The 13,079-nt window shown below is 39.9% G+C and overlaps 1 protein-coding gene across 8 annotated transcripts in view; it reads right to left on the bottom strand.

Moving 5' to 3' along the window:
- CEP120 (centrosomal protein 120) overlaps positions 1-13,079 on the bottom strand; it is a 70,579-nt gene that overhangs the window by 41,581 nt on the left and 15,919 nt on the right. For all 8 annotated transcript variants that reach the window (XM_027605596.2, XM_027605598.2, XM_027605597.2 and 5 more), the window contains 4 exons: positions 12,112-12,309; positions 3,591-3,818; positions 2,137-2,353; positions 865-1,042 (listed from right to left, as the gene is read on the bottom strand). In XM_027605596.2, the coding sequence (XP_027461397.2) occupies positions 865-1,042; positions 2,137-2,353; positions 3,591-3,818; positions 12,112-12,309 (821 nt within the window). The remainder of the gene's footprint in view (positions 1-864; positions 1,043-2,136; positions 2,354-3,590; positions 3,819-12,111; positions 12,310-13,079) is intronic.

Genomic DNA, 13,079 nt, shown 5'->3' on the forward strand with positions numbered 1-13,079 from the left:
TTAGAAATGCTAATGCTTGCTCCAAAGAAATTTATAAGGAAAAACTAAATACTCCAAACTAAAACACATTATTTTATTACATTTAATATACATTTCAGCCAAAAGTTGATGAAAATGTATTACTGTTAAAAACAAGCTAGTGTGGGCGCCTGGGTGGCTCAGTTGGTTGAGCGACTGCCTTCGGCTCAGGTCATGATCCCGGAGTCCCGGGATCGAGTCCCACATCGGGCTCCCTGCTCAGCGCGGGTTCTGTTTCTCCCGCTTCCCCTCTTCCCTCTCATGCTCTCATTCTCTCTCTCTCAAATAAATAAAATCTTTAAAAAATAAATAAAAATTAAAAAAAAACAAGCTAGTGAGTAAAGCCATTTAACTGGCTGAAATATATATGTATTTCAATTTTTTATATGGGACAGGGTGAACACATTCCACTTGCAGTTCATTAAGTATGGTTCTTACGGTCTCAGTTACCAAGGGTAGGTATTAGGACACAACCCCCCCCATTATAATGAAGTCTTAGAGAAAAGTCAGATACCACACCTCCCTTATTTTGACCTAGGATACCTTTTCTAGAAACAACGCCTTTTCAGTTCAAGAGTCACTTTGTTTTTTTTGTTTGTTTTGTTTTTACAAAGGAGGATGAATAAATTGTCATCAATACCTACAGTTAATATTAGCTCTCCTACCACCAATGCTGCCCTGGTTTAAATTCAAAGTCATGAGGATAGAGCCTGGCCCCATTTTCCATTCAGGGGTTTAACAACTGTTTGAACCTCTTTGGTGATAATTCTCCCTCTGCAATTTCCAAAGAGAGGAAAGGCATGTGCTCTTCAAAAAACAGTACTTGGAGACAAAATTGGATCACACCTTAATATACAGTTGATTGGAAAACCAACTTCCAAATCATGGATACTCCTTAAGTCTATTGAAAAGCAAAAATGATGTGATGTCGCTGGCACAGCAATCTTCTGTCCGGAGGCTGTTTCTGAAGCGTGGGATGCGGGCACTGGCTGGACCGCCGAGGCAGGTGCAGAAGAACTGATGGCTAGAATGAACATAAAAATTCCAAAGAAAAAATGCCACTTGGTAACAGTTTCTCTTAAGTTATTTATATCACTTACAGACACCTCATTTACATTAAGCATGGCACTTTCCTTAAAAAAAAAAAAAAAAAAAAAAACTCTCATTTACCTTCAAGCAAGGAACAGTGAGTGATCACTTGCTTTCGTAAACATATGAACTGAGCCATCAACTTCAAGGGACTTACCCAAAATGATGTAGGCTTTCATTCCCGTTTTAGAGCTGTGTGAAAAAGAGCTTACTCTTCACACAGACTGCAAAACCTAAAAGCATACACTAGCATCGCTGTGATGTGTGCCATCAGCCTGGCAGGCACCAACTTCTTTCCAAGAGGCAGCTACACGTAACTGAGTATTTGAAGGGTTATCCTCAGATTTAGAGCAGATAAGAATTACATCACTTTTTAAGAAGTAGTTTTGGCTATTTTAGGCACATATGACACAGTCTAACAAAAAGAGCTATCTAGTCCAATCCTATTACAGACCAGAGATGTTTAGCAAGTAGTCCAAGTCCTCCAGCTACTCAGTGACCAAGTGATCACTTGCATCTTAACTTCTGACTCCTAATCCACCACTATTCTAATTACTTACACTAGGAAATGTAACTGCAGATCCTTATGCAGCAATGAGAAAAGTTTGTAAAACCAGATAAAATCATTCTCAGTCTCTCCCTTAACTGTAAGATCAAAAATGAGTCTAATGATTATTACAGTAGGCAGTAGCTCTTCTAAAATTTCAATGAATTCACAATATTTAAGTGTTTACTGGCTAAAAATATGCTCAAAAGACCTATTTGCTGTAATTTCTTCTCAATAAGCTACTGTTTCTAAAGTAAAAGTAATTGAAAAATTCTCTTACCTTTTACCAAGTTCTATGATGAAGTTATAGACTCAATTTAAATTTAATTCAATTTAAACTGAAATTTTTTATATCACTATACATTTTGGCTCTTAAAAAAAAAGGCTCACAATTTACTTATAAACTGTGAAAACTCTCTTAATCATTAATTCGATGGCTACAAAATGTACACCTAAAAAAATCTGTAAAAAGAACATCTTACCCTTTGGATTTGGTTTTGTGTCCTTATCATATTGCAAGCTTTCCACTTCACTTCCTGTTACATCATCTTTCGTGGAAGGTGATGGGTTTTGAGGTGGAACAGGGGACATGCTTGGTGACTTTGGCCCAGTGAGTGTCTTCTCTTTTATAGGAGTTAAAACTCGCTTCTTTGAATGCTGTAGCTCATGTTCATTCTGGGTCTTTAATTCAATTAAAGACTAAAAACAATTTTTAAATAAAGTATAATTTGCAAAGCACTTTCCTTCATAATTAAGCAAAAAATGTGATGTTGTTTTTTTAAAAAAATAAAAGCTTCCTTTCCCAGTTTGGATATTCCTAGTCTATTTTTCTTCATAATTTGCAAATTTTCTTATAGCATCTAGGACCAGAAAAAGGAAGATGAACAGGAAGGAAATATGATATCCAGAGCTGAGTATCAAAATGCATCCTAACTTGTAAGAAGGTATATTTGATATAACAAGTCAGGCCAGGTGTCCCTGGGAATGGTTATTACCAGGGAAATAAACACAATGGAGGCCTGTTACTAAAACAAAAACATATCTAACATGATTTTCTTCCTCTCCTTTGTTCAACTTTCTTCTAAAAATATATATGTATATGCATATACTTAAACTCCCACTTCGGTTTTTCCAGCTTTAATCCATAACCTACATAAAGATCAGTTCTTCAAAATAACAGTACATTAAAGTTGATTCTGGGGCTACGTACAATCAAAAAACGTATATACATCCAAACGAATACCCATCTCTGTTGCCTAAAGAGACTATGAGGACCACAAAGCACCAATGAACCAAGAACTTTTGTCTTAGCTCAAGCAGGGTCAACCGAAACAATTACCATTAATGCAGATTCCCAGAAACTAGGTCCAACAACATTCTCATTCACAGGGATCCCTTTTCTGGCAGTGACTGACCATGAGTTGGGGGCGGGGGCGAAGAGTTCCTACTACAGGAGAAGACTGTACGGGGGCACCTGGGAATCCACTTGAGATTCTCTCCTTCTGCCCCCTCCTCTCTAAAAATAAATGCATCTTTAAAAAAAGGGTAGGGGGCGTGGTGTTCACCACCACTGGGTGGCTCCGTTGGTTAAGTGTCTACCTTCAGCTCAAGTCATGCTCTCCCTGCTCAGTGGGGAGTCTGCATTTTGCTCTCCCTCTGCCCCTCCCCCTGCTCGTGCTCTCTCCTCTCCCTCTCAAGTAAATAAAATCTTTAAAAAAAAAAAAAAAAAGACAAGACTGTATGTAAAGGCTCTGTATAAACACTTAATAAAGTATAGCTGGGAAGCCACAGTACTTTTCAGAAAGGAAGTATCATGTAATGTAGGCCACTAATTAATATTTCTTACGCAAGGTAACTCTTTTGAAGTTCAACTTTTATGAGTAGTCCCAAGTGACACCGCAGAAGCTGAAGGAGGGGATGGGCGGTCACTACTTGCCTGGGCGTCTATGCCTTCTCTCTGCAGAGCCACAGACACACCAACAGTGGGGGCCAGCTCCACAGGAATAGGTGCAAGCTTTTGTTTGGCTCGGTTTGGAGGGTCGAGAATAAAAGCACCCTCAACTGTGACAGGGCGCTGGTTGATTTCTGTACTCCCCTTTTTCAGTAGTCCAGTTAAGGGTACTTCTGTACTTCCAAGTGACTGGTCTCCACAGCAAAGATGGATCTAATGTGAAAGAGAAAATCCGAATAGGCTTAATAGTCTCTCCTGTCTCCTAAACACATGAACTTAACAGAAAGGGGCGCCAATAGTTGAGCATCCGACTCTTGGTTTTGGCTCAGGTCATGATCTCAGGGCTGTGGGATCAAGCCCCGCGTCGGGCTCCACACTCACGCTCAGCATGGAGTCTGTTTGAGTAAAAGATTAACCATCTTATACTTGATGGTTAAAATTGTTGATAAGGCACAAAATTTACTCAATAATAAAGAACTCATAATAATATATAATATGTAATATATATAATTATATTATATATAAATAATATATATAAAATATATATAATATGTAATACATATATGTTATAATAATATATATAAAAATAATAAGAACTCAATAATAAAGCCATTCTCTTTCACTTTTTCTCTCAATACTGTATACTCATACATTATCACCCTTCTCTCTTTCAGGAGCTATGGTTACTTTAATATTTTACCATGCTGTTTCACCAGTTGTATCATGAATACGTGAATGTAAACAGAAAACTAATACTTCAAGCATTTTTTTCTATTTCCATTTCAACATTAATTTAAACAGGTTTTTTTTTTTTAAGATTTTATTTATTTGACAGAGAGAGACACAGCGAGAGAGGGAACACAGGCAGGGGGAGTGGGAGAGGGAGAAGCAGGCTTCCCGCTGAGCAGGGAAGCCTGATGCGGGGCTCGATCCCAGGACGCTGGGATCATGACCCGAGCGGAAGGCAGACGCTCAACTGAATGAGCTACCCAGGCACCCCAATTTAAACACAGTTCTAGGGACGCCTGGGTGGCTCAGTCACAGTTAAGCATCTGCCTTGGTTCAGTTCATCATCCCAGGATCCGGGGATCAAACCCTGTGTAGGGCTCCCTCTCCTTCTCCCTCTGCTTGCCACTCCCCCTGCTTGTGCTCTCTAATAAATAAAATCTTTAAGAAAAAAAAAAAGCACAGGAAAAAAATGGCTGTTCAGGTTATGTGCTATAAACCTTTTTTTTTTTTTTTACCTTACTCTAGGATTTTACCTTACTGTACGGGCAAACATGGCATTCAAACTCACGATAAGCAATCACAACAAGCAATCACGACATGAGGGGGTTAGGAAAGATGGCGGAGGAGGAAGGGACCCTATTTCAACCGGTCCCCGGAATTGAGCTGGATATCTACCAGACCACTGAGCACCCACGAAACCAGCCTGAGATGTAAGATCTGGATCTCTACAAACAGAATATCGCAGGCGGTTGGTTTTGAGGTATGAAGCTGGGAGCCGTGATTCTGTGGAAGATAAACGGCAGCGGGAGGGTGCCTGGCCGTGGGGATCCTACACTGCCAGTGAGTGACAGCCTCGCCCGCTGGGGACGGGGCACAGACTCGCAGACCGGTAGCAGCGGGACAGGAGCGGGCGGAAACCCGGAGCGGCAGGGTCATACGTGTGATCTGGGGGCGACTGGCGATTTTAGAAGGACAAAGAGCAGAGACCTGCCCTAACCTGGAGGTGAGGACTGGGAGCACTGCAGAGGGGTGCACAACCCAGGCTGCTGCAGTTTATAGCAGCACAGACAGAAACAGAGACGGTATGGCCTGGAGAGCTCACTGAAGAACAGACTGCGGTCTCTCTGCTCTGAGGCAGAGGGTTGGAAACGGTCTCTTCTGCTCTGACTCGCGGAACAGATGCAGAAGGCCAACAGGGAAAGCTGCCAGAGAACAAAAGCCCCAAAAACTGATTCTCGCGGAGCCCATCTCCCGCCACAGGGGGGCAGGGCAGCTCCGCCCAAACAGGGTTGCCTGAGTAACAGCATGGCAGACCCCTCCCCCAGAAGACAGGCTGGGAAAACAAGAGGCCAGCAACCCTAAGGTCCCAAGAAAACAGGTGCATCTTGCTTGGGTTCTGGTCAATAATTTGGACTCTATACATTCCCTCAAACACCCATCAACAGAATGACTAGGAGGAGGAACCCCCAAAATAGAAAAGACTCAGAGATTATGACTTATGCTGCAGATTTACAAATGGATGCAGATCTAACCAAGACGTCGGAGATGGAATTCAGGGTAGCAATTGTGAAGACAATGGCTAGAATGGAGAAATCAATTAATCGCAACATAGAGTCTCTAAGGGCAGAAATGAAAGCTGAATTGGCAGAACTTAAAAATGCTATCAATGAAGATCCAATCCAATCTAGATAATCTAACAGCTAGGGTAAGTGAGGCAGAAGAACGAATAAGCGACCTGGAAGACAATATAATAGATAAGTAGGGAAAAGAGGAGGCCAGGGAAAAACAACTCAGACTCCATGAAAATAGAATCAGAGAAATAAGTGACACCATGAAGCGTTCCAATGTCAGAATAATTGGAATCCTGCAGGGGGTGGAGAGAGAGCGAGGACTAGAAGATGTATTTGAGCAAATCGTAGCTGAGAACTTCCCTAATCTGGGGAATGAAACAAATATTTGCATCCTAGAGGCAGAGAGGACCTCTCCCAAGATCAAGGAAAACAGGCCAACACCCTGGCATGTAATAGTAAAACTTGCAAATCTTAGAACCAAGGAAACCATGTTAAGGGCAGTTAGGGGGAAGAGATTCCTTACGTACAGAGGGAGGAACATCAGAATAACATCAGACCTATCCACAGAGACCTGGCAAGCCAGAAGGGCCTGGCAAGACATATTCAGGGTACTAAATGAGAAGAATATGCAGCCAAGAATACTTTATCCGGCAAGGCTGTCCTTTAGAATGGATGGAGAGATGCAGAGCTTCCACGACCGGCAGAAACAAAGAATATGTGACCACTAAGCCAGCCCGGCAAGAAATATTAAGGGGGGGTTCTATAAAAGGAGAAAGACCCCAAGAGTGATGATATACAACAGAAATTTACAGGGACAATCTATAAAAACAACGTCTTCCCAGGCAACATGATGACAATTAATTCATATCTTTCAATAATCACTCTCAACGTGAATGGCCTAAATGCTCCCATAAAACGGCACAGGGTTGCAGATTGGATAAAAAGACAGGACCCATCCATATGCTGTCTACAAGAGACTCATTGTGAACCTAAAGATACATCCAGACTGAACGTGAAGGATGGAGATCCATCCTCCATGCCATTGGACCTCAAAAGAAAGCTGGGGTAGCAATTCTTATATCAGACAAATTAGATTTTAAACTAAAGTCTGTAATTAGAGACACAGAAGGACACTATATCATTCTTAAAGGGTCTATTCAAAAAGAAGATCTAACAGTTGTAAATATCTATGCCCCCAACACAGGAGCAGCCATCTACATAAGCCAACTGTTAACCAAAATAGAGTCATATTGATAACAATACGTTAATTATAGGAGACCAATACTCCACTCTCAGCAATGGACAGATCATCTAAGCAGAAAATCAACAAAGAAACAAGAGCTTTGAATGATACACTGGACCAGAGGGACCTCAGATATTTACAGAACATTCCACCCTAAAACAATAGAATACTCATTCTTCTCGAGCACACATGGAACTTTCTCCAGAATAGACCACATACTGGGTCACAAATCAGGTCTCAACCCATACCAAAAGACTGAGATTATTCCCTGCATATTCTCAGACCACAATGCTTTAAAACTGGAACTCAATCACAAGAAAAAATTTGATAGAAATTCAAACACTTGGAAGCTAAAGACCACTCTGCTCAAGAATATTTGGATCAACCATGAAATCAAAGAAGAACTTAAACAATTCATGGAAATCAATGAGAATGAAAACACATCGGTCCAAAACCTATGGGATACTGCAAAGGCGGTGCTAAGGGGGAAATACACAGCCATGCAAGCCTCACTCAAAAAATAGAAAAATCCCGAATTCACCAACTCTACACTAAAGAACTAGAGAAAAAGCAACAAACGATGCCTAAGCCACGCATTAGAAGAGAATTAAAATTAGAGCAGAAATCAATGAATTAGAAACCAGAAACACAGTAGATCACATCAATGAAACTAGAAGTTGGTTCTTTGAAAGAATTAATAAGATCGATAAACCACTGGCCAGACTTATCCAAAAGAAAAGAGAAAGGACCCAAATTAATAAAATTATGAATGAAAGGGGAGAGATCACGACAAACACCAAGGAAATAGAAACAATTATTAGAAATTATTATCAACAACTATATGCCAATAAACTGAGCCATCTGGATGAAATGAAGCCTTCCTGGAAACCTATAAGCTGCCAAGACTGAAACAGGAAGAAACCAACAACCTGAATAGGCCAATAACCAGTAACGAGATTGAAGCAGTGATCAAAAACCTCCCAAAAAACAAGAGTCCAGGGCCTGATGGATTCCCTGGGGAATTCTACCAAACATTCAAAGAAGAAATAATACCTATTCTACTGAAGCTGTTTCAAAAAATAGAAAGAGAAGGAAAACTTCCAAACTCATTCTATGAGGCCAGCATTACCTTGCTCTCCAAACCAGGCAAAGACCCCATCAAAAAGGAGAATTTCAGACTGATATCCCTAATGAATATGGATTCCAAAATCCTCGCTAATACGACCCAACAATACATTAAAAGGATCATCCACCACGACCAAGTGGGATTTATCCCCGGGATGCAAGGTGGTTCAACATTCGCAAATCAATCAACGTGATAGAACACATTAATAAGAGGAGGGAGAAGAACCATATGGTCCTCTCAATTGATGCAGAAAAAGCATCTGACAAAATACAACATCCTTTCCTGATTAAAACTCTTCAGAGTATAGGGATAGAGGGAACATTCCTCAAGTTCATAAAATCCATCTATGAAAAACCCACAGCAAATACCATCCTCAATGGGGGAAAAGCTGAGAGCCTTTCCCTTAAGATCAAGAACACGTCAAGGATGCCCACTCTTGCCACTATTCAACATAGTACTAGAAGTCCTAGCAACACCAATCAGACAACAAAAAGAAATAAAAGCTATTCAAATTGGCAAAGAAAAAGTCAAACTCTCTCTTTTCACAGACCACATGATACTTTATGTGGAAAAGCCAAAAGACTCCACCCCCAAATTACTAGAACTCATACAGCAATTCAGTAATGTGGCAGGATACAAAATCAATGCACAGAAATCAGGTGCTTTCTTATACACTAACAACGCAACTGTAGAAAGAGAAATTACAGAAACGATTCCATTTACAATAGCAACAAAAACCATAAGATACCTCGGAATAAACCTAACCGAAGAGGCAAAGGATCTATACTCTAGGAACAACAGAACACTCATGAAAGAAACTGAAGAAGACACAAAGAGATGGAAAAATATTCCATGCTCATGGATCGGAAGAATAGACATTGTTAAAATGTCTATGCTACCCAGAGCAATCTATACCTTCAATGCCATCCCAATCAAAATTCCAATGACATTTTTCAAAGTGCTGGAACAAACGATCCAAAAATTTGTATGGAATCAGAAAACACCCCGAATCGCCAAGGAAATGTTGAAAAAGAAAAACAAAGCTGGGGGCATCACGTTGCCTGATTGATTTCAAGCTGTATTACAAAACTGGGATCAAGCCCTGCATCGGGCTCCCTGCTCAGCGGGAAGCCTGCTTCTGCCTCTCCCACTCACCCTGCTTGTGTTCCCTCTCTCACTGTGCCTCTGTCAATTAAATAAAATCTTTAAAAAAAAAAACAAAACTGTGATCACCAAGACAGCATGGTACTGGCACAAAAACAGACATATAGACCAATGGAACAGAAGAGAACCCAGATATGGACCCTCAACTCTATGGTCAAATAATCTTTGACAAATCAGGAAAAAACATGCAATGGAAAAAAGACAGTCTCTTCAATAAATAGTGCTGGGAAAATTGGACAGCCACATGCAGAAGAATGAAACTCGACCATTCTCTAACACCATTCACAAAGATAAACTCAAAGTGTATGAAAGACCTCAATGTGAGACAGGAATCCATCAAAATCCTAGAGAACATAGGTAGTAACTTCTTTGACATCACCCACAGCAACTTCTTTCAAGATACATCTATAAAAGCTAGTGAAACAAAAGCAAAAATGAACTTTTGGGACTTCAAGACAAAAAGCTTCTGCACAGCAAAGGAAACAGTCAACAAAACAAAGAGGCAACCCACAGAATGGGAGAAGATATTTGCAAATGACACTACAGATAAAGGGCTGGTATCCAAGATACATAAAGAACTTCTCAAACTCAACACCGAAAAAACAAATAATCAAGTCAAAAAGTGGGCAGAAGATATGAAAAGACACTTCTCTGAAGAAGACAAACAAATGGCTAACAGACACATGAAAAAATGTTCCTCATCATTAGCCATCAGGGAAATTCAAATCAAAACCACACTGAGATACCACCTTACACAAGTAAGAATGGAAAAAATGGACAGGGAAAGAAACAACAAATGTTGGAGAGGTTGTGGAGAAAGGGGAACCCTCTTACACTGCTGGTGGGAATGCAAGTTGGTACAGCCACTTTGGAAAACAGTGTGGAGGTTCCTCAAAAATGTAAAAATAGAGTTAATCTACGACCCAGCATTTGCACTCCTGGGTATTTACCCTAAAGACACAGATGTAGTGAAAAGAAGGGCCATATGCACCCCAATGTTCATAGCAGCAAAAGCCCAACTGTGGAAAGAGCTGAGATGTCCTTCAACAGATGAATGGATAAAGATGTGGTCCATATATACAATGGAGTATGACTCAGCCATCAGAAAGGATGAATACCCAACTTTTACATCCACAAGGATGGGACTGGAGGAGATTATGCTAAGTGAAATAAGTCAAGCAGGGAAAGTCAATTATCATATGGTTTCACTTATTTGTGGAACATAAGGAATAGCTTGGAGGACATTAGGAGAAGGAAGGGAAAAGTGAGGGGGAGGGAATTGGAGGGAGAGACGAACCATGAGAGACTATGGACTCTGAGAAACAAACTGAGGGTTCTAGAGGGGAGGGGGTGGGGGGATGGGTTAGCCCGGTGATGGGTATTAAGGAGGGCACGTACTGCATGGAGCACTGGGTGTTATATGAAAACAATGGATCGTGGATCACCGCATCAAAAACTAATGATGTTTGTATGGTGACTAACATAATAATATTTTTTAAAAAAGCAATCACAACATGAAACTATTTTAGTTCTAATGTCGGCAATGACCTGTCACTTAGTTTTAATGTTATTAGGTATGATATTGTTGGTGTGCTGAAAAGAAAGGATTTTTAGGACTTAAATGTCCACGAGAATTAAACTAAGAAAGAAATCATTACTTCAGTAAAGATTGGTATGTCAGAGATAGAAAAAAATTCCAAGAGGTTTAGAAAGCTAAAAACTATGTGAAAAGATGAAATGCAGCAAAAAAAAGCAGTTCATCATTTTATAGAGTATTTCGCTATTTAGTCTCTTGGGTTTATCAGAACCACCTCCAAAATTTAGTTCTACTATAATTTCTTTTTTAAAATTTATTTATTTGAGAGAGAGAGAGTACAGGGCACGGGTAGGGGAGGAGGAGCAGGAGGAGAGAGAGAACATCAAGCCGACTCCCTGCTGAGTGCGGAGGCCCACGCAGGGCTCGATCCACGACCCCGCGATCATGCCCTGAGCTGAAATCAAGAGGCAAATGCTTAACCAACTGAGCCACCCAGGTACCCCCTACTTCTACTATAATTTCTTCATGCCCCTTCCCACCTCCCACCCAACTTTGCAAGCAAAATCTCATGACTGATCGCATTAAACAAATGACGACCTAATCCTTTATTTCACTATCCCATTTCCGTCTGATTAAAAGCAACTGTAATAAAAAATAAAACAGTCATTCTCACCAGGTAAGTACTTTCAAGGAGAGTCCAATAAAAAATTACTTTACAAAAGTACTCAATTCAAGGGCAGGCTTTAGGAAGTTATTTCTTTACTTTTAATAGCAATAAGGTATATAAATTCTGAAATCCATCATGTGATCTGTGTGTGTATAACTACTATGCCCACTAATTAATGATGAAATTTTCCCTGAGCCCACAGCTTTAGATTCCAGGTGCATTTTTTTACTATAAAGCCTGACAACTGATACACCTCTTTTCATAATAACTAGGTAAAGAAGAAGATCTCCTAAAAGTCTGAAGTAACAGTTATGCTAGGTCTTTACAAGTCAGGATAATTCCTAAACAATTAAAAGATGTGGCAGAAAGATGCTCTTCACTACTGAAATAAAAGTTTAGGTACCTCTCTGAAGCTTAAAAAAAAAAAATCATCTCTAATAAAAAAAAATTTTTTTTCTGCAATACTTACCTGTAGTTTAGACTGAAGAGCCAGGTAAACACGAAGAATTTCTATGCTGCTACGTATTCGAACAGACGCTCTCTCTGGCTCAAAGTTTGGGTTGATTAAATCATTGAAGGGTTCATTTGTAACATCGTTTCCCAGCAAAGAATAGTAAAAGAAAAACTCAGGCTGTCTTTCTGGAAGTTTCATAGTACATGGAATTAACTAAACATTTAAGGAAAAAGAAAAGAGTATTAATGTGTAAGCCACTCTACATACTTATGCATGCCTGACGAATTGCAAGATATTTGCTAAAATGCTGAATTTTTTATTTCTAAGTCTTAAAATTGTTCACTCAAAATTTCTAAATCTCCGAAAAGTTACAACCAAATGACTGGTTTAATTTTTCAAGGTTTACCTCAGAAAAGCCCAGAGATTACCATTATTTTTAGAGATTTCTGTTGTTTTCAAGTTTATTTTTCATTCGACTGATCCATGGACAAGTACGTGCAAGTTCTTTTAGAAGAAACTGGTCAAGTATTTTAAACTGAGCTTTATTTCCATATACCTTATTTCATCTTATTCTTACCCTGCCACCCTCTTCACAAGAGGAGGGTTTTAAACAACCGTAATCCAAGCTATTCAATATAACACCTTAGTCCAGGCCTTTGAGAAAAAGGCTTTCTAGCCACTCTGTCAAAACCAGGAAACCTATAAACGAAAGCTGCAAAAGGGTATTTCCTTTAATAGGAGTGTTATTTTTCAAAGCTCATAGTTTCATGGCCACATATGGCAAAGACACAGATTCCTCACCCATAAAATATCTAATAGACTCTAAGCGTTCACTAGCACGTTGTTAAACAGTTGTTGTATTCATCAATATGAGATGGTCTAAGTATATTCTAGTTATCACACAAGAGGGCTGCTCAATAACGATATCCTGACAGGGCCGTTATCTGAGACACAGTGTCAGGCCAAGCAGAGTTACAGTACAG

Source organism: Zalophus californianus, chromosome 5, assembly GCF_009762305.2.
Source record: "Zalophus californianus isolate mZalCal1 chromosome 5, mZalCal1.pri.v2, whole genome shotgun sequence".
Classification (NCBI taxonomy): domain Eukaryota; kingdom Metazoa; phylum Chordata; class Mammalia; order Carnivora; family Otariidae; genus Zalophus; species Zalophus californianus.